Source organism: Sciurus vulgaris, assembly GCF_902686455.1.
Source record: "Sciurus vulgaris genome assembly, chromosome: 12".
Taxonomy (NCBI): Eukaryota; Metazoa; Chordata; class Mammalia; order Rodentia; family Sciuridae; genus Sciurus; species Sciurus vulgaris.
In genome coordinates this window covers 29,549,190-29,568,011 of record NC_136473.1, presented here as the reverse complement: position 1 = coordinate 29,568,011, position 18,822 = coordinate 29,549,190, and the positions used below count along the sequence as shown (strand labels likewise).

At 38.2% G+C, this 18,822-nt stretch overlaps 1 protein-coding gene across 4 annotated transcripts in view; it reads right to left on the bottom strand.

The window, feature by feature from the left end:
- RSU1 (Ras suppressor protein 1) overlaps positions 1-18,822 on the bottom strand; it is a 186,845-nt gene that overhangs the window by 80,463 nt on the left and 87,560 nt on the right. For all 4 annotated transcript variants that reach the window (XM_079108202.1, XM_079108201.1, XM_079108200.1 and 1 more), the window contains one exon: positions 7,568-7,700. In XM_079108202.1, the coding sequence (XP_078964328.1) occupies positions 7,568-7,700 (133 nt within the window). The remainder of the gene's footprint in view (positions 1-7,567; positions 7,701-18,822) is intronic.

Below are 18,822 nucleotides of genomic sequence, written 5' to 3'. Positions count from 1 at the left end.
AAGGCGGTGGGCAAAGTGGTGGGGACCATGGAAGACCAGTAAAGAGAAGATGGTGGAACAAACGGATAAAGAACTGAACGCTACTGGGGGCGCATCTGACTAAGAACAGTGCTATGGCCTGAACTGTGTCCCCACTACCATTCACTTGCTGAACGCCTAATCCAGAGTATGTCAGAATGTGATAAAATTTGGACACAGGGTCCTTACAGAGGCAATCAAGTAAGAATGAGGGCCTTAGAATGGATCTTCAACCAACAGTACTGGTATCCATATCAAAAGGAAAGTTTGGCCATAGAAACAGACTTACACAGAGGGACGACCATGTGAGGAAACACAGGGAGAAGAAGGTCCATCTGCTAATAGGGGGAGGAGCCCAGAATAGATCCTCCTCTCACAGCCCTCCAAGGAAACCAACCCTACTAACACCCAACATCTGGAGCTTCTATCTAGCCTCCAGAAATGTGCAGACAATCATTTTCTGCTTGTAAGTCACCAAGGTGTTGGTACTTGGTTATGGTAGACTTAACAAACTAAAACAAACAGCAAAGACAAAACTAGGTATCGTAGGGGGGAAAAGCCATTATACTTATTCAGTATACCTGTCATGTAAAATGATCAAAACTTCAATGATAATTTATTCACTGAACTTTATCCAATTTGATAACGTACATACATTTTTAAGGTGATATGATTGCATGTGTTCCTAATGAGACTATTTAAAAATTAACTATTATAGTGGAAAATGAGATTTTCTCCACCACAAACATATTTTAATATAGTAAATCTTAAAAACATACATGAAGTAATATGCAAATGATAGAATAAAATATGAAAAGTATTTCCTTCACACTTGCTGAATAAATTGGAGCACTAACAAATGCCTGTGCATATAACTTATGATTAAGCACTTCATCTGAAAAAATTGATTGAAACTCCTTTCATAATAGAATGCATTCTAAACCAAATGCCTGACAACACAAAGAACCCTTAACTGCCCAAAATAACAACAATAATAATAAAAACCCTCCAATAATGCCTAACCAGAATAAAAGAGTAGAGCTCAATAAAAAGCCAGCATGTAATAAAACAAGATATTACTGTGTGGAGAATAGAAATCACAGACAGTTTTGTTTGATTATAAAAGTGCTACTTTTTAATTTATCTCTCAAATAAAAACAGCAAATGCAGGCCATAATTCATCTATGCTAGACAAAAAGCATCAAGCATTGAACTTTAAGATTACTGGGAGTTAATAAAGGTTATCAATATGGAGAGCCGACCAATTTTACTTTGTCAAATAGGTCAATATTCAATAGTTCAATATGATTATATCAAGGGAGTATCATCAAAAACTGGCACTCAGAGACGTTCCTCTTGAAGAGGAAGTAATCAGACACATTTCCTGTCTGCAATGGACATGGAGTTCAGCTGATATCTATTTCCCTTCTATTCAGTGGGGCAAATTCCATATGTATTATGTACCTGAAATTGATCCTGTAAGTACTATGCTGAATGTTCAGGCTCTACAGACAAGCTCAACACAGCCTAGCTGTCAACAATCATTGCGGGGTGGGGCAGAAGGAGTAGGAAGAGAAAGAAGGAGAGGAAAGACAGAGAATATGAGACTGCTCTGCTCTTTCAGATCCTGAGATCGGATCGGCAATGGCCTGTCAACTCCATTTTAAGTACCTGGAACCAATGCTGTTCTACTTTGGCTTTTTTCCCTTGACAAAGTGAACATGAAGTAAGAGCCATAACACAAAGCTGGGCACCGTGATTCATGCCTGTGATCCCAGCGACTTGGGTGTCTGAGGCAAAAGGACTTCAAGTCTAGACTGGGCAACTGAGCAAGACCCTGTCTCAAAATAAAAAAATGCAAAGAGCTGGGGATGTAGTCCTGTGGGAGAGTGCTTTTGGGTTTAATCCCCAACACAGCAAAAAAGAAAAAAAGAAAAGGAAAGAAAAAGGACAGGGAGATGTGATACAATACTACCCCAAATATAATACAGTTTATGGCTTTCCCTTTTTTCAGTGTCTTGGCAGTCTCGGTCAAATGCAACATATTTGCATTCAAATAGGTCCAGAGGTGTCGAAAGTTTGAATCGTATTTTATATTATGGAAGAAATGTGATAACACATTTATTAACTTTAAAAAGGAAGCAAATCATACATATGTAGCATCTATAAAAGAAATATAAATTACCAGGAACAGAATACATAGTCAACTTTTAAAAATAAAAACAATCTTTATGTCAAAAGCTTTAGGAAAAAAATACTTCCATTTTCATGTTTTTTGTGGCTTAATTTGAGCTATTTTCAGATACAGTAATAAAAAAGAAAAGTCTACATTGTTCTGCATAACTGATTGTCAGCATGGAAAATTCACTGCTAGAAAGGTCCTGGTGGTTTAACCCTCTCCTCCATCTCTATAAAGATATTTATAAAACCATCTGCTAGTTTTGTGTATCCATTTATCTTTTACCAGAAAATAATAAGGTTTATTGAGTTTTTGTTAAACATGATTTTCTTCTGCAAAGGGTCATCTTAAAAAGTGAATGGTCTCACCTCTCAAGCCCCCAGATATATCCCTTAAGTTATTTAAAGAAGTGCTAGGCCATCAGAGGGTATAGTAGTTGATTAATAAAGCCCATCTGTGTCCATTATAGTCTGCACACGATGAAGGAGAAGAAGAATTAGTTTTAATTCCATAAGTAAAAACAACTTGAGAAACAATAACCAGCACATAAGAGTTCTTCCTTATAATCAAAAAGGATGATTTGTTTTGCCAGATTTCTAGTGAAGAAAAATTCTTAGCTTTATTCCTCATTGCTGCCCACCATTCACCAAGCACTGTTTCATTAAATTTTTTCATTCATCAATTAATAGGAATAATAGTATGACCAGTTTTCATTTAAGATCCCAAAACAAACAAACAAACAAAAAACAAGTGAGTGGGATACTTATCCCTAGGGTGAAAAGAAAGCCACGGGGGAGGGGGGGGGGAAGAATGAGGACAATGGCATTTTTGAGTTAGGCTGGTCTGCAAACCAGGATGCTGGTTTTCCAAATGACTCACCGAAAATATGTTCAGCCTCACATCTGCCAAACCTCTTCTTCTGTCAACTTATTGACAAGTTAACTTGTCCGAGTTTAAAATGGCTGCGATCACTGTCCACCTTCCTTGTGAATTGTGGAAAGTATGAGCAGCTCCTTTTCACAGTGGATCTTGTCAAGCACCCCGATTGCCGCCCCTCTGCCCCTCCTGGGAGAAAGTCTGCCTTCAGGAAACTGAACAAGCAGTGACCACTCCATCGAAATTCTACTTCAGTGAAACTGGAGAGGTCAAATAAAGAGACAACCACCATCAGAAAGTTAAAAGAAGGTGACTGCATAACTCAACGGCGGAAGATGCTGGCGCCCTTGGAGACATGATCTTTGGCAACCAGCCCCAGGAAACTATGTTCCTTTAACACACAGGAGTAACCTCAAATGGGCACTGCAGCGATGCCAGCCAGGATGTGCCCCTTGTGGAAGGTAGGACAGATGATTAAGGAGCAAACACGACCTGAGAAAGGAGGAGGAGGACATGATGGAGGCCCAAATGTCCTCCAAAGAAAGATCTCTGAAGAATGGTGCCTCAACATCCTGTCAGCCACACCCTCCTCCTGCTTCACCGAAAGAGTTCCTCCCCTCATTGAGCTACATCACCTCCGCGCATGCTAGTTCCTTCTAAGCACTGAGTTCGCCGTTTTGCTCCCAACATCCAGGTCTCCTCCTGCAGTCCATTAGAGCCTATAAATCAGACAATCCATCTTCTGCGCTGTCACTGCCCTAACACTCAAAGGCCTCCAGGATGTGCTGAAAGCACCAAGGTCACTGTGAGGGCCGCCCAGCCCACAGACCAGCACGAATGTAAAACATTCTGGCAAGTTCTTTGGTTCTTCACTGCTCTCGTTTAGGTAACAAGTTAACTGGTTAGATAAAGAAAAAAGGAGAGGTTCCCTAATATTTCAGCTGCCAAAAGAGCATTATTTTCCTGATACAGATCTATCTATATCTACCTCTATATCTTTATATAATACATATCTTTAATATTTATAACATACACAGACTTACATCTAATGTATAATATCTTATGTATTGTTTTATTGCAGGGGTATATGTGGCTTAAATAAAAAGAGACAAGTTGACTTTTAGGAACTGAGGATCAAAAACTAAGACACTGAATGTGCAGTTGCTTTTTAGAAAAAAAAACGAGTGTCATGCATAAGTTGGCTTCTCTGAAGGTTTTCACGTGTGAAACTTAAAAAAAATAAAAGTAGTCGGGTACCTGCTAATAGGAGTAATTTATTTTTTCTGATAGTTGGGAAGGATACTACAAATTCACTAATTATGAAATGGTTGTTTAAAGCTATGAAAAACTAAGCTGGGTTCTTGTTACATGAGGGTATGCTAATACACATCTGCTCATGTTTAGGTGAACACGTCCTTTAGAAAGACCTTTGCAAAGACCCTAAATTTTAAAAATCAGTGTATGTTAATTTGGTGAAATGCAATGGTGGCATTTTTGTGCAGGTATTTAAAAGCAAAACAAAACAAAACAAAAAAAAAGACTAAGAGTTTGACTTGGTATCTTATTCAGCTGACGGTCCCTATTTGGAGCTAGTATGATTGATAAAGAAAGTGATGCTTATTAGGGGAGAATAAGGACAGAAAAGCTGACGTCAGGGTGTAGTCAACAGCCCTCACCTTCCTGAGCAGGAGGGAGGAAGTCAGAGGATGTCCCTGCCTCCAGGAGCTCATGCCAAGTGCATCCTTCCACCAAAGGTTCATGGAGTTGCTTCTAAAAGCCACAAAAGGGGTACTGGGTGATCCTCCTAAGTAGGGGATAATGGTGCTCAATGCTTACTTAAGTTGTTTAACGTTAATTTGACCATAGAGAAGAAGGTAATGCAGTGAGTACTTCAAGGGGAGATCAAACACAAAAAGTATACTAACAGCAGGGAAACTGCTCTGGTTATATCAACCCTCAAAAGTGGACGCTAATATCGGAGATAAGAACATATACATCAAATGTTACTGATTAAAATATGCTGTGTCATGTATTCTAAGTAACTACCAATCGACTCATCTTAGCATTAAACTTCTCCTTTATCCAGAATCCTCACCCGGTTTAAATAAATGAACATCATCTGTAAACTGTATAATGGTGATTAATTGCCTAATAAATGACTCTGAGTTACTAAACATCCATAAACTCACAAATTAATCTTTTTAAATGAAATTAAAGCTAGAAGCACTTTCATATGCAACATATTCTAATCTTCCATAAATTATAAATTAATCTACAGTAAATTAAAAAATTGTTAACCAGAATAATAAACAGATAATTTCCTTTAGTTCTGGATTCATACAGAGTCTATCTCTGTATTTTTTTTGTATACTGTCACACACAGAAGGGTTTTTTAAAAAGATACCCTACAGGGACTGGGAAGATAGCTCAGTCGGTAGAGTGCTTGCCTTGTAAGCACAAGGCCCTGGGTTCGATCCCCAGCACCCCCCCCCCCCCAAAAAAAAGATACCCTATAAATCAAGCTCCACCCAGCTTCACATTTACCAACAAAAAATCTAGAGCCCTAAAATACATGATGGCAATTATTAACAAGAACAAAATGAACAATAATCTGTTAACTTGCAACTATATTTCTATACATTTTCATGAACTACACTAACTTCTAAGGCTGAGCTATATTTGCATTTTTAAAAAGAAAGATTGAATTCATAATAATTGAATGTATCTACATGGGTCATAAAACAATGTATATCCTGTACTTATTCTTATTTTACTCAAGGCTTACATTGTAAATGTCAAAGTAATACCTAAAAAAAAATCTAAAGCATACTTTAAGCTGCTTGTATCTATGAGGATAGGCTACTGTTTGGCAATTTTGGTGTATTTTTTAAAAAATATTTTAGTTAGTTGTTGATGAACCTTTATTTAGTTCATTTATTTATAAATACGTGGTGCTGAGGATCAAATCCAGCGCCTCACACATGCTAGGCAAGTGCTCTACCACTGAGACACAATTGCAGCTCAGTGTATTTAATTTTAATGTCATTGTTCTTCAGGGTGCTCAGGTCTACAGAACTACAGGTGGCCACTTAAAAGCAGAGGTTCAGTCCTGTCACTGGATCCAGACTCACCAGCACAGCACAGATTCAGCAAGAATTGTGTTGAATGGTGGCATTTTTCTGATACCAAAATCAGGGGGAAAAAAGGAGAGAGAGATTTTTAATTGAATATGATCCTCTAGCTTTTCTATAATAGTTGGGATGTTAAATTTTCAAAAGTTTGTGCTGAACACAAACTGTTACGGTTTGGATATGAGATGTCTCCCTAAAGCTCATGTGTGAGACAATGCAGGACAGAACACAGGAGAAACAATTGGGTTATGAGAATCTTAACCCAATCAGTGAGTTAATCCCTAATGGCATTAACTGAGTGGTAGGTACGATGTGGCTGCAGGAGGTGGGTCATTGGGGGCTTGCCCTTGGGGTACCTATTTGGTGAGCTTAGCTTAGTCTCTGCTTCCTAATCCTCATGTGAGCGGCTTCCCTCTGTCACACTCTTCTACCATGATGTTCTGCCTCACGTTGAGCCCCAAGGAATGGAGCCGGCTGCCTGGGCTGAGACCTCTGAAATTGTGAGCCCCCAAATAAATTTTTCCTCCTCTATGATTGTTCCTGTCAAGTCTTTTAGTCACAGCAGCAAAAAATTTGACTTAAACACTAGATTAAATTTGGCCACAGATTTTTTTCCAAGTCTTGTTTTGTAGGTGTTTAAAATCAGACTAAGTTCAGCCTTAGGGATCAGTTATTCAGATAAATGAGTGCTTTTGGGTTGAAGAGCTGGGGTAAAGTGGGGAAATAATGACAGAAGACAGAACTGCAGAAGCAAAGGTGGGTGGTCAGAATTCCTTCTAACCCTGAACCAAGGAAGAAAAAGGAGGTGGGAATGGCTAGGTGTTAGGAATGGTTTTCCATAGCCCCCTTATCCTGAAGGAAGATTTTAGGTACTCTGATGCTGTGATTTTAAGCTGGCTGGTTCTCCCTCTCTTTTTCTCTTAGAGATTATCATCTCACTAGAGTAAATTCTTCTAAATAATAGAACGATGCTTTCCTACTATTCTCTACTGATTTTATAAATACGCTGCTTAACAATTTTGCTCATAACACTTGTAATTCTTTGCATTCACAGAAGAATAAAATATGTTCTGATCTTAATGTGTCTGGTGAATTTCCTGAGTGCCATGAATATTCAACTAATTTAATACTTTAAAAAATACTCTAAACAAAATTGGTAAAAGGGCCCTTGAAAATGTCAAGTAAAACTGGTCTATAAATAACAAAGACAATTACCACATGTAATTTCTAATAAAACATCTTGAAATGCTATGTGTTAACTGCCACCAGTAGGACAATGATACATGATAATTTTTAAAATGGCATAGTTAAAAATTCCATAAAAATCATAGTTTACTATTTCAGAAAGTTGTAGTCTACTTACTACTTGTATGTCTCAGAACGAATATACTCGAACACATGGGACACACCAAGCTGGAACTGGTCAGCAATTGGGGTAACCCAGGGATTGTTCTCTGCTTTGAATACTTGCTTCTGACCAGTTAAATCCAAGTTTCCTGAAAAGATGAAAAGGGAAAGAAAAGGTGAAAAAGGTGAAGGTCATCTTATCCAACACAGATCAGTCTCAGGAGTCATGCTCAGAAACCATGGCAAAACCCTACATACTTTATGGACCAAAAAAATAATTTGATTTTTAAAAAATTCTTACCCTAAGTCATCACCCGGACCTAAGCAATGCCAGTGATTATCCCCTGATTCAAGAAATTAAGATCAAATGAAGGAAGAAGAAAGAAAGGATGGGTGAGGAAGTGAAGAGGAGAAGGAATGAAGCAAACCTGGAAGAAATTCTTGCCAATGCAGCATATGCCTTATTTTCTGGGTACCTGCTAGAGACTAAAACAGTCTTATTCAAGATTGAGAGAAGTGATATTAAAACATCCTTAAATTCTATCTTGATAATATCAATGTGCATCTCAATTTGTCTTTTTGGATCTAAACCCAATCTGATCAACACTACTCTTTTCATCGAGCAAAGGAGAAAACAAGTGAAGACAAGAATGTTAACAAGGAAAATTATTATTGTATTATTCAATTAGCAATGAGCACATCTTAGAATCAGACCTAAATGAACCCCATTAACATAGTAATGATGGAGACTAACATTTGTATGGCTCTAATCAGTTTACAAATTACCTTTAAAAATCATTTTCTCATTTAATTCTCAAGTAATCTCCAAGGTCAGTTATTAACATCACTCTATAGGTGAAGCAATGGAAACTTGAGGGAATTAACTAGTATGTCCAAGATCAGAAAAGCTGAACCTGGGAGCTGAAGAAATGGCTCCTTTTGGAGAGCGTTCGCCTAGCATGCAGAAGGACCGCGGTTCGAATCCCAGGCCGCTCAAATGAGAAGAAAAAAAAAAAAAAAAAAAACCCGCAAAAAAAGAAAAGCTGAACCTGATTCCAGACCTTGTTTTCTGTCTACAGGATCTGGTGAAGTAATCAGGTTGCGATCAGTCTAGATCAATAAACATGAGCTAATGAAAGTAGCACAGAAACCAGCAAGCACCGACTCCTCCTGGTATCACCTGTTGATGGTCAGTCCACTCTAGTTCTTTCTTCCTTTTTAATGTATTCAAAAGCACTGAAAGAAATGGGTGAAAGATCATCCTATAATGTGCTTGCCTATGAGTGAAAGAAAGACAGGGACAGAGAAGTTAAGTAGAGATGCATGTGGCTCTACGTGGCCACAGACTGACACTCTGAGGACTTTCTCTTTTTTACTGAACAAGTCCATTTACAGATTTCTGGTTCAAGCCAAAGGCTCCCAGGGCTATTTGAAGACAGACATTCAGCAATTTTTCTTCTTATACCACCACCAAAGTGGCGTGTTTGTCCTGATCTGAGGCTCTACTGCCTATTTTATCCTAAGTCAGGATAATGAAAACGTATTCTGGGATGAAAGTAGACCACGATACAAATCATTTCCTAGCTGATACGAGCTTTGGGAATGAAAGGATAAATGAAAACTTTTACTAGAAAGATGATGTAATATTTCTTCTTAAAACAATAGAAATATACTTGCAATCTTTTTTCTCTTTGTTATGTGGACTCGTAAGTATTCAGAAAAATGGAGAAAGAAAAGAAAAATGATTATGATCTCACGAAATGCTTAAAAAAATACATTACTGAGTATTAAGAGAGCAATTCATCATGTTCTTTCCGAAGAAACAAAGAACTGGTTGGTGTTCAGGACAAAAATAGGCAGATGCATTTCTTCCAAAGATTATTGATATCATTGATTCCTCATTTTAATGGTGAAACATCATCAATCAAATATTAAGTCACTTGGGAAATTTATGAGCCTGATTCTCTGAACCCTGAGTTCGAAAGCTGCCTAGGGTTAATGAAAATTCAAGAGGTGCACATATTTTGCTTAGTTGGCTATCTTTCCTGGGATGGATCTTGTTGGCAAGGGCTGCCACGTATCTTCTTTGTTTCTATCTTTACTTGGAGATGGGGGTTCTTGGCTTTCCAAGAGAGAAACTGATCTCTTGTTTACATTTCTCTGTAATTCTTACTTCCTCTTAGGATCTAATGTCCTCTCTTCTGTATCATTTCTTCATTATTTGTTTTTCTCCAGTTTCCCCTTTTACTAAAAATGAGGACAATATAAATTTGATAAGAAGTCATCTATTTAAAGACGTCTGTATTTCTGACACGTCATATTTTCCACGCACAAGGTGTATGTTCTTAGGATGCACAGCCACAGGGGTGGGGTGACATGCCAGGCAACAGCAACTACGGCACAGCAATTCACTAATAAGCTGGGGATGAGGGACCACAAGTAAACAAACCTTTCTTAAAACATCCACCTAAGATATAAAGTATGTTTATGTATTGTCATCGTCCTACCTCTAAGCCCTGCCCACTGACTCAACATGGAATCAACTATGAAACAAATCACAGTCCCCTGGAGAAATATATGTATTCCAAAGTGGATGAGAAGAAGAAAAGAAAAAATGTGAACAGCATGAACTGTAAATTTATGTGATTCGGATGTGAACTAACTATTAAGCAAAGGGGTTTCCCTGGTTGGTAGCTATTTTTCCCTAAATCTTTTTCCTCCTTATTCCCCAATACTATTTATCCTACTGAGAAATATGGTCTGGATTTTCTAGTTGGTAGGATTCTATTTTGTTAAACAAGCATCCAGGACTTCCCACCATTCAGTTACAATGAATTAATTCAACAGCATGGCTTCCCTGCATGTGGTTCAGATGGGGATGGCAGGAGTAAGATTTTTTTTTTTTTTTTCTTTTTTTAACTTTAGGGAGAAGAGGGAAGGTAGCTATGTTTGGAACACAAAGCATTTTTGACCATACTGTATTTTTAGGACCCTTAGTCACTGTGAAAGCGAGGCAGACCAGGGTAAGGGTCTGGTAAAGATGCCACAGATGAGCCTTGGTTATTCCAAATGCACTCTGCGATGGCTTCTACAGGACCGTGAGGGAAAGATTCTCCTCTTCTCCTGGGCTACATCATAAGCTCCCTTCTCCCCAGTTGTAAGCCCTGCCCAAATAATCCAAAGTACAGGTACAACATAAGCTGGGAAGGTTTCAATGGGCCATCCTAGAACTTCAGGTTCAAGTGCATATTTCTGCAGGAAAGCAGAGCTTACCTTCTACTACCAACAACCTACAAGCTCATGTCAGCCAGCATGTGTACAACCTCTTGTTAACTATTTAACAGCTTCTTTCTCAATGTGAAATCATTTTAATGGTAATCCTTTAAAAATAATGCACTAAAGTTCTATGCTCCCTGACTGCCACACATGGAAGACAGACCTGGGGGAATTACGCCAAGAAAGGTCAGCCATGCCCTTCTGTCTGAAGCCTCTAAACCCCTGGAGATCTGTCAGTCCCAAGTGATGTCTCTATTTAGTGCTGTCAGCAGAGACAGGAGAGGCAGAGGGGACTGCTAATGACTTCTGCTAACTGGAGCACATAGGAGATACTGGCTGTGAGCTAGACACACTCCCTTCAGGGAAAAGGAGTCTGAAATTCAGGGTAAACAGTAAGGACCACAGGCTATTCACGAGCATCTTCATTTACATCACTTCAAACCTACATGCACAATCTAGCTGGGGCTGTATGGGGGTTCTGGGTTACCCTATTGCACCCACACTCACTTGTCTATTTCAGTATCAAACAATGATACTAAATCAAATATCTAGGTGCTTCACAGCACTGCATGAATTGGGGAACCTAAGAAAAAAGAATGATTTAGGTTTATGGGGGACAAAAATAGAAAACAATAGCTTCCTTTTTGATGCTGTTGGTTCTTTTTAACAAACCATCATGAAAACCTCATTCAATGTCCTCGGCCAACCTTCAGGGAAGGCTCAAGCAATCTACGTGAGCCTAACGGAGCAATGTCTCTGCAGAGTTATAGTGGGGACTTGGCACAATATGATGTGCTTCTTTTGTTTTTCGACTTAATGTCACTGGTGGTAGATAACATGACTCCTGCTTCTGCATAGCTGTAATCCTCCCAGTGAGCTATTTGTCTTGGATTCTCTTACCTCATTCTGCGCAAGCCTGGCATGCGGCAGTTTCAGAAGAGGGTTAATATAATTAGAGTAAAGCTAGGTCATTATACTGTGTGAAAAGATGACACCCATCTCATCTTGGCCTAGCAACAAGTTACCACTGCCTCAGCAAAGCTCGTCTGTCAGCTGTCTGGGTAGGTTCCCTTTTAAGTAATAACATGCAGGAAGCATCTCACCCCGCTGTCAGTCAGCCAGCAATCGCCCTAGCGGCGCACGCTTCAGTGCGTCGAGTGAGGAGCCCTCACCCATCCCCTTTATTAGAAGGCTGAGTGGCGCTCTGGTGGTGTTGTAACAAGGATCAGGCAGCAGGATTAAGCACTGTGACAAAGAGGATCTAATAAGCTAGAAAGTGGTGCATCTACAGACACGCTGACTGGCTCCCAGACACAGATTCACTTTGCTCACTCCTCAGTTGGAAGGCACAGGCCACTGGGGAAGCCAGGCAGCGCCGTGATTAGCGGTGACCCTCTGACCGATGCTGCTATGAAGATCATATATTACTCAGAGGCTTATTCTGCAATTGCAAATTGGATTTTCCATTTTATTACCTGCAAAAGGACCACATACGCTTCTTTCCCAAGCCTCTAGTACAGCAAGCTTGTCTGTGCAATGGTAATTGTGTAAACACTAAATCATGCAAAACAATCATTCTCCCTGCTAGTTATAAATGTGATTGAATGCAATAGGCAATTGCGGCCCCATTAATAAGCATGCTCATTTTCACTTATGGAAATTGGTTGCTTCTGTAATCACACTGTAAGAATTCTTCCTGAGTACTCGAGATCCTAAAACGTGGCCAGGAGCATCATTTATCACACAGTAAGCAATCCAGGAGATCTGGGCAAATTTTTCACGCCATCAAAGCAGTATTTTCTCTCTTCCTGATTTGAAAATAATGCCAACGAGAGTATTTAAATTAATGCCCTCTAAAAGCCAGGTTCTCTCGCCCATAAAAAACCTAGGACCATGGTCTAACAAGGTAAAACTAGAAAACCATAGCTGACTGGGTAGTCTATCATTAGAATACTAGATTTGCCCAAACCCAGGTAATTGATTTGCTCACGAAGGGATCTAGATGGAATGTCATGACAGTTGAAAGATCACCTCTGCTCTGCAGTGAATCCCCACATGGCAGCTAACCACAAATGACTCCAACAGAAAATAAAAGTGACGTTTAGGGCTGCTCCATATACAAAGACATAGCCTACACATAAATCTCTGTAATTCCTATTATGAGGTGCCATACTAATTATAGAAATGCATGATTATAGACAATGGCTGACTCTGGAAAGTTCCTCTTTTTTCATTTCTTTTCCACTGAGAGGAAAATGATGATAGGGTCTATAAAATGATGGTGCTTAAATTGCAGTAGTGAGTATTTGCAATAATTAAACACTACAAACAACCAGAATGCTCAATACTAGGTGATAAGCAGAACGATGTATATAAAAGCCATACTATGAAATTCTTTTCAGTTATTAAAATATACTTAAAGGTATGTCCTGACCTGAAAAAAGGTCTACACTATAATGTAAAGAAAAGTTAGGGGTATATAAACTAAGTCTGCTACGATCCAATCTTTTGTACAAAAGACAAGAGAAAAATCCCATAATATATATATGAATAAATGTTTATGTGAAAAAGAAAAAGGAGAAAAGGATTCATAGCAAGTTGCGAATGTCGGTTTCCTCAAAGAGGAAAGGGATTTGAGCCAGCAGAACAAAGGGTATGATGTTAATTTTGTCTTTTAAGAATTTCATGCTTTACAGTATGGATTATTTTCATAATTAAAAAGATTAGAGATTAAAAGATTAAAGTATGTTGAAAAGGAATTTGACAGAAATGAATTCAAAATACATGACACACACTAATTGGTACAAAAGAGTATATTTTACTTAAAATGGTATTATCCTACCACAGTGACCACCAAGCTAGTGGCCCCTTCTCTTCTGTCTGCCTTACAGATGACGGCCTATCAAGCCCTACGTGGACTGAGAATCTGGGTCTGAGGTTGCTTCTCTTTCTGTGCATCATCAGTGCAATCAAAGCAAGCTGGGATGTCTCCTGACAGCTCTCGAATTTATTCTGCAGGGAATGCAAGGCCACACTGTCACTGTGGCAACTGTCTGCTTAGCCTTTCTGCAACACATTTTTAAAACAGGCATTTGTTCACTTAATGCATGCAATGTTGCTTTATGATACATGCTAAAATAAATGGTTACTCTTCTGATCTAGTCAGGGGAAGAGTACAATTTAAAGAAGATTAAAACACAAAAACAAAACCATTCTGCCAAAGGGCTCCAACAAAAGTAGCACCTGATTTGTGCGTGTGATGGCTCGGATAGGTCCAGAAATCTTTGTACCAATGAAGAAAAATGGCATTTTACATTGTTTCCATCTGATGTTCTTGGCCATTTGATAACTGTGGTCCAGAGAAAGATTGGATAGAAGGAGCTCTCAGTCACTTATAAATATGATTAACCAGCAACAGAGCAGTCAGTGTCCCCAATGCACGCCACCACGGGGGCTTTATCTTGCAAGCTGATACGACTCTTAATAAATAATTCATGTTTTAAACCTGGCATTCATTTAGGATTTCCCTATCATTCTTCTAAATGTGGGAGGCAATCTTGTTTTTGCTTGCCAGATTTCTCTTTTTATTGTTCATGTAATGTCAGGTCGTATACAAAAAAGTCCAGTGATCCTGGCTACTGATCCTAGGCACCATTCACTGACTTTGTGACCAGGGGACTGTGAGCAAATTCTTTACTTTGCTGACCTTCAGTTTCCTCGTCTGCCAAGTGAGGATAAGAGTATCCATTGACAGGATTATGGACAGGAGCCAAAGAGTGTATGTGAAATGGTTCCACAAACAGGAAAGCACTGTGGAAACAGAAAATGTTTTTATTTTTATTTTAAGTAGAAAGGAGAGAAAAACAGATATTTGAAGACAATGTGCCTAAGACAAGAACCTCCTCAAGGAATTCATTACCTGCTGAAACAACGCAAACTTTATATAGTGGTACTTTTCTGAGGGAAGGGCCCCATTCATAAGATTCTCAAAAGTCTATGATCAAAAGCAGAGTAATGATGCAATTTAGGAACACTGATTTCACGTCCTAGAAGACTGCACAATTAACCAGCAGCAATCTGCTTCGTTCCGCTGGGTGGGTTCTCTGAGCACTAGGCCATTTCTTGTCTTCCTCACCAGGAGGCTCACTCTCCTCAAGTACCCCAGTTAAGGGGCTGTGTTGAAGATGGCCTTCTGGTTCTTGGGAAGCACTCAGGCATCTTGAAGAACCCAGGGAAAAGTCACTGATTAATACAACATAAACTAAAAATAAAAAAAATTCAAAATGCATGCTTAAAAAACAAGTTTTATAGAAGTACATTTTATAGATTCAATAATGCTATCACAAATCAGTCTTCGCCACAGCTGTTTTATTATTTTATTTTTTGCAGTGCTGGAGACTGAACCTAGGGCCTCATGTATGCTAGGCAAGTACTCCACCAGCCCTGTCACAGCTGTTTAAGTTAAATGTATATAGGATTGTCAACTTAGAAAATATTTGGAAAATATTTTTTCCAGCTAGTTTAGCATTAACACACTATCTCAGACTCCTTTGACAATTCTCCCACTGGCATGATTTCATATTAATAATGGTTTACTAAGTTGCTTTGATACTAGAGACAGAAACAATTTTTTTCTTTCTTCTTGAAGGTTCTCTTGTCTAGTTGATCCCTAAAGCTGGAAGTACAGGGTTCACCATCTGACCCATATTGCCCAGTGTTTTGGTTTTGGGTTTTTAATCCATACACACCTCTGCAAGAAATAAAACATGCTTTCAACGAAACTTGTTGCTTCTGTATCAGGTAAGAACAGGCAGTACTAGAATAAACTTTAGAAAATATTAACCTTAACTTCTGTAGTTAAGAGAAGAGATCCAAGTTGGTAACTGTCACTTTTACTGTGAACGCGTAAGTGTAGTCCAACGAAATGAGCAGAAACACAAAGTTACTGAGGTCAAGCTGTATATTCTACTCATGGAAAATTCATATATATCTTTCTATCAAACTGGCAAAAAAACAATAACATTGGTTTATTCAATTCCTGGAGTTGATCAGGGTTCAAGGAATAGACACTTTCTCTCCACTGCTGTCTAAACTGGCACCTCTTTTCTGAAAGACAAATTGATAATATATATTAAGAAAAATAAAAATTCAGTCTGACCCAGTAATTCCACCCAAGTAATAAATTTATGCAAAAGAAATAATCATAGACATTCAAATGAATGATTTACAATTGTAAGTTTTCAATTCAGTATTGCTTATATTCTTCCTGCATATCTGGAAACAACTCAAATGTCTGAGTTGGCTAATAAATTATAGGATGATATAATATGTAGTCTTGTGATTAAAAAAGGTTTCAAATATATTTAATGACATGGAGTAATGATGGTCATGACATAAGATTAAAGGTGGAAAGGTAAGCTCGATGAGACCCAAAGCATGGTAATTTTTTTTTTAAAGAAAGCATAAGTACATACACAGATGTGTAAGAAAAAAAAGAATGGAATATATACACTAGTATATATGCATGAAATTGACCAAACTATGCTTCTGGGTAAATACGAATATGCCACCAAGAAACCCAATGTTCTCTGTAAATAATTTGTACCAATAAAAATAAGCAAAAAAGTGATCATAAAAATAATACTGCATTAAAATACTTAAAAAGTATATATATGTATGCCTGGCGAGAGGACAATGAAATGAACTTACACTAGAGAAAAGATTAGAATGAAAGAAACTTAAGACATTTAGTAGCGATCATTTTTGGATGATGGGATAATGAATGTTTCCTGGCTGGACAAAGGCTGGGGTTCTCAAACTTCCATGAGCACCAGAATATTCTGAAGGACTGGTATGCCTCCAGAGTTCTGATTTCATGGGTTTTGGGTGAGGCTTGAGAGACTGCATTTCTAACAAGTGTTAGAAGATGATGATGTTAATGTTCCAAGGACTACATATTGGGAAAAAAAACACAGTTTTTTTTTTTTTTTTTAATACCAGGACAACAATATTTAAACAAAATTTAAAAATTTAAAGCAAAAAGATTTTAATTTAGTTAGAGGACTGAAAAAGAAATCTGAATTTTACAGGGCACTTTAAGTCGTATGAAGGATGTCAAACCCTCATGAACCAATAAGTGCTTATCCTTATCATCATCCTCACCATCGTAATTATATGAGCTATTTTATGCTGAGTGTGTCCTATGTCCCAGGTGTTACGTCAAGAGCTTAGAATACCATCAAGGAGTCACAACCATCTTACAAGGAAGGTCTGATTATGATCTCATCTTTAAAAAGAAGAAATGAGCTAATCGTTTGGGAGTTAAGACCCAGACTCAAGGTCACATCAGTGACCAAAACCCAATTTATCCAGCTTTTTCAAAGTTCTTGGTCTTTCCAACACATGACATGTACATCTTCTCCCTACTGAAGAAGGTACTGAATTTTGTTGGAATAATTGATAATATGACATGATTTCAGAGCAACTGGAGAGGTAGCCTCAAAAACTAGTCATTTGCCTCCATCACTGAATGCCGAAAATGATCAACAGATCACTGTCTTGGAGTTGAAAGCCCTGTTGCCTCCAAGAGTTTTATTTTTATTTTTAAATTAAGATACCATGGTAGAGTAATGCATGAACCTGATAAACTCATTTTTTTCTTTTTTCATTATTTTTTGTTTGTTCTACTTTATTTTTTAAAAATCATATTTCATTGCTTTTACAAGTTAACTTGTTGATTAGACTTTCCCCAATGTTTTTATTGCCTTCAGATACACATAAAATTTACCATCTTAATTACTTTAAGGGTACACTTCAATGATATTAATTACAGTCACAATTTCTTTACAACTACCACCACCACCATCCATTTCCATGACCCATCTCATTTTGTAAAACTGAAACTCTAGATCCATTAAGCAATAACCTCCCAGGTTCCCTCTTCTTGGCACCATTCTATTAGTCCTGATGATGTTCATTAAGTATGTCATATGTGTAGAATCATACAGTATTTTTTTAGACTGGGTTATTTCATTCACATGATGTCTTCAAGGTTCATCCATATTGTAGCACAGTCCAAAATACCTTCCTGTTTAAACCTGAATAATACTCTATTATACGTAGATACCACATTTTTGCTTATCTGTTTATTTCTTGGTATATACTGGGATTGCTTCCGTGTTCTAGTTATTATGAACAATCCTGCTATAAACATGGATATATACAAATATTTCTTTGAGACTTTGTTTTCAGTTCATTGGGATATATTTCCAGATATGGAATTGTGGATCATAGGGTAACTTTATTTTTATATTTGTGAGGAACCAACATATTGTTTTCCATAAAGGTCACATCATTTGACATTCCCCACCATCATTGTACAAAGGTTCTAATTTTACATCCTTGCCACTACTTGTTACTTTCTGGGGGTCTTGTTTGTCTGTTTGTTTTATTTGCAGGAATCTCTTGATGGGTGTGAGGATTTATCTCATTGCAGTTTTGATTTGTATTTCCCTAATGAGCAATGTCTTAGTCAGCTTTTTTGCTGCTGTGACTAAATGATCTGACCAGCAAAATTAAGAGGAAGAAAGGTTTCTTTGAGGGCTCCCGGTTTCAGAGGTCATAGTCTATAGACGTCTGGCTCCATTCCTTGGGGCTCCCGGTGAGGCAGAACATCATGGAGGAAGAGCGCGGCAGAAGGAAACAGCTCATATCATCAGGAAGCAGAGATAGAGAGAAGGACTCCACTCTCCAGATACAAAATATATACCCCATAGCCAAGACCTAATTCCTACCTCTTCCAGCCACACCTTATCACTTCAATTACTCCCATCAGGGATTAATTCATTGATTGGGTTAAGACTCTTACAACACAGTCATTTCTCCTCTGAAACTTCCTGCATTGTCTCTCATGTGAACTTTTGGGGGATGCCTCACATCCAATCCATAAGAAGTAGTGATTTCGAGCTTTGTTTCATAAGTTTATGGGTCATTTGT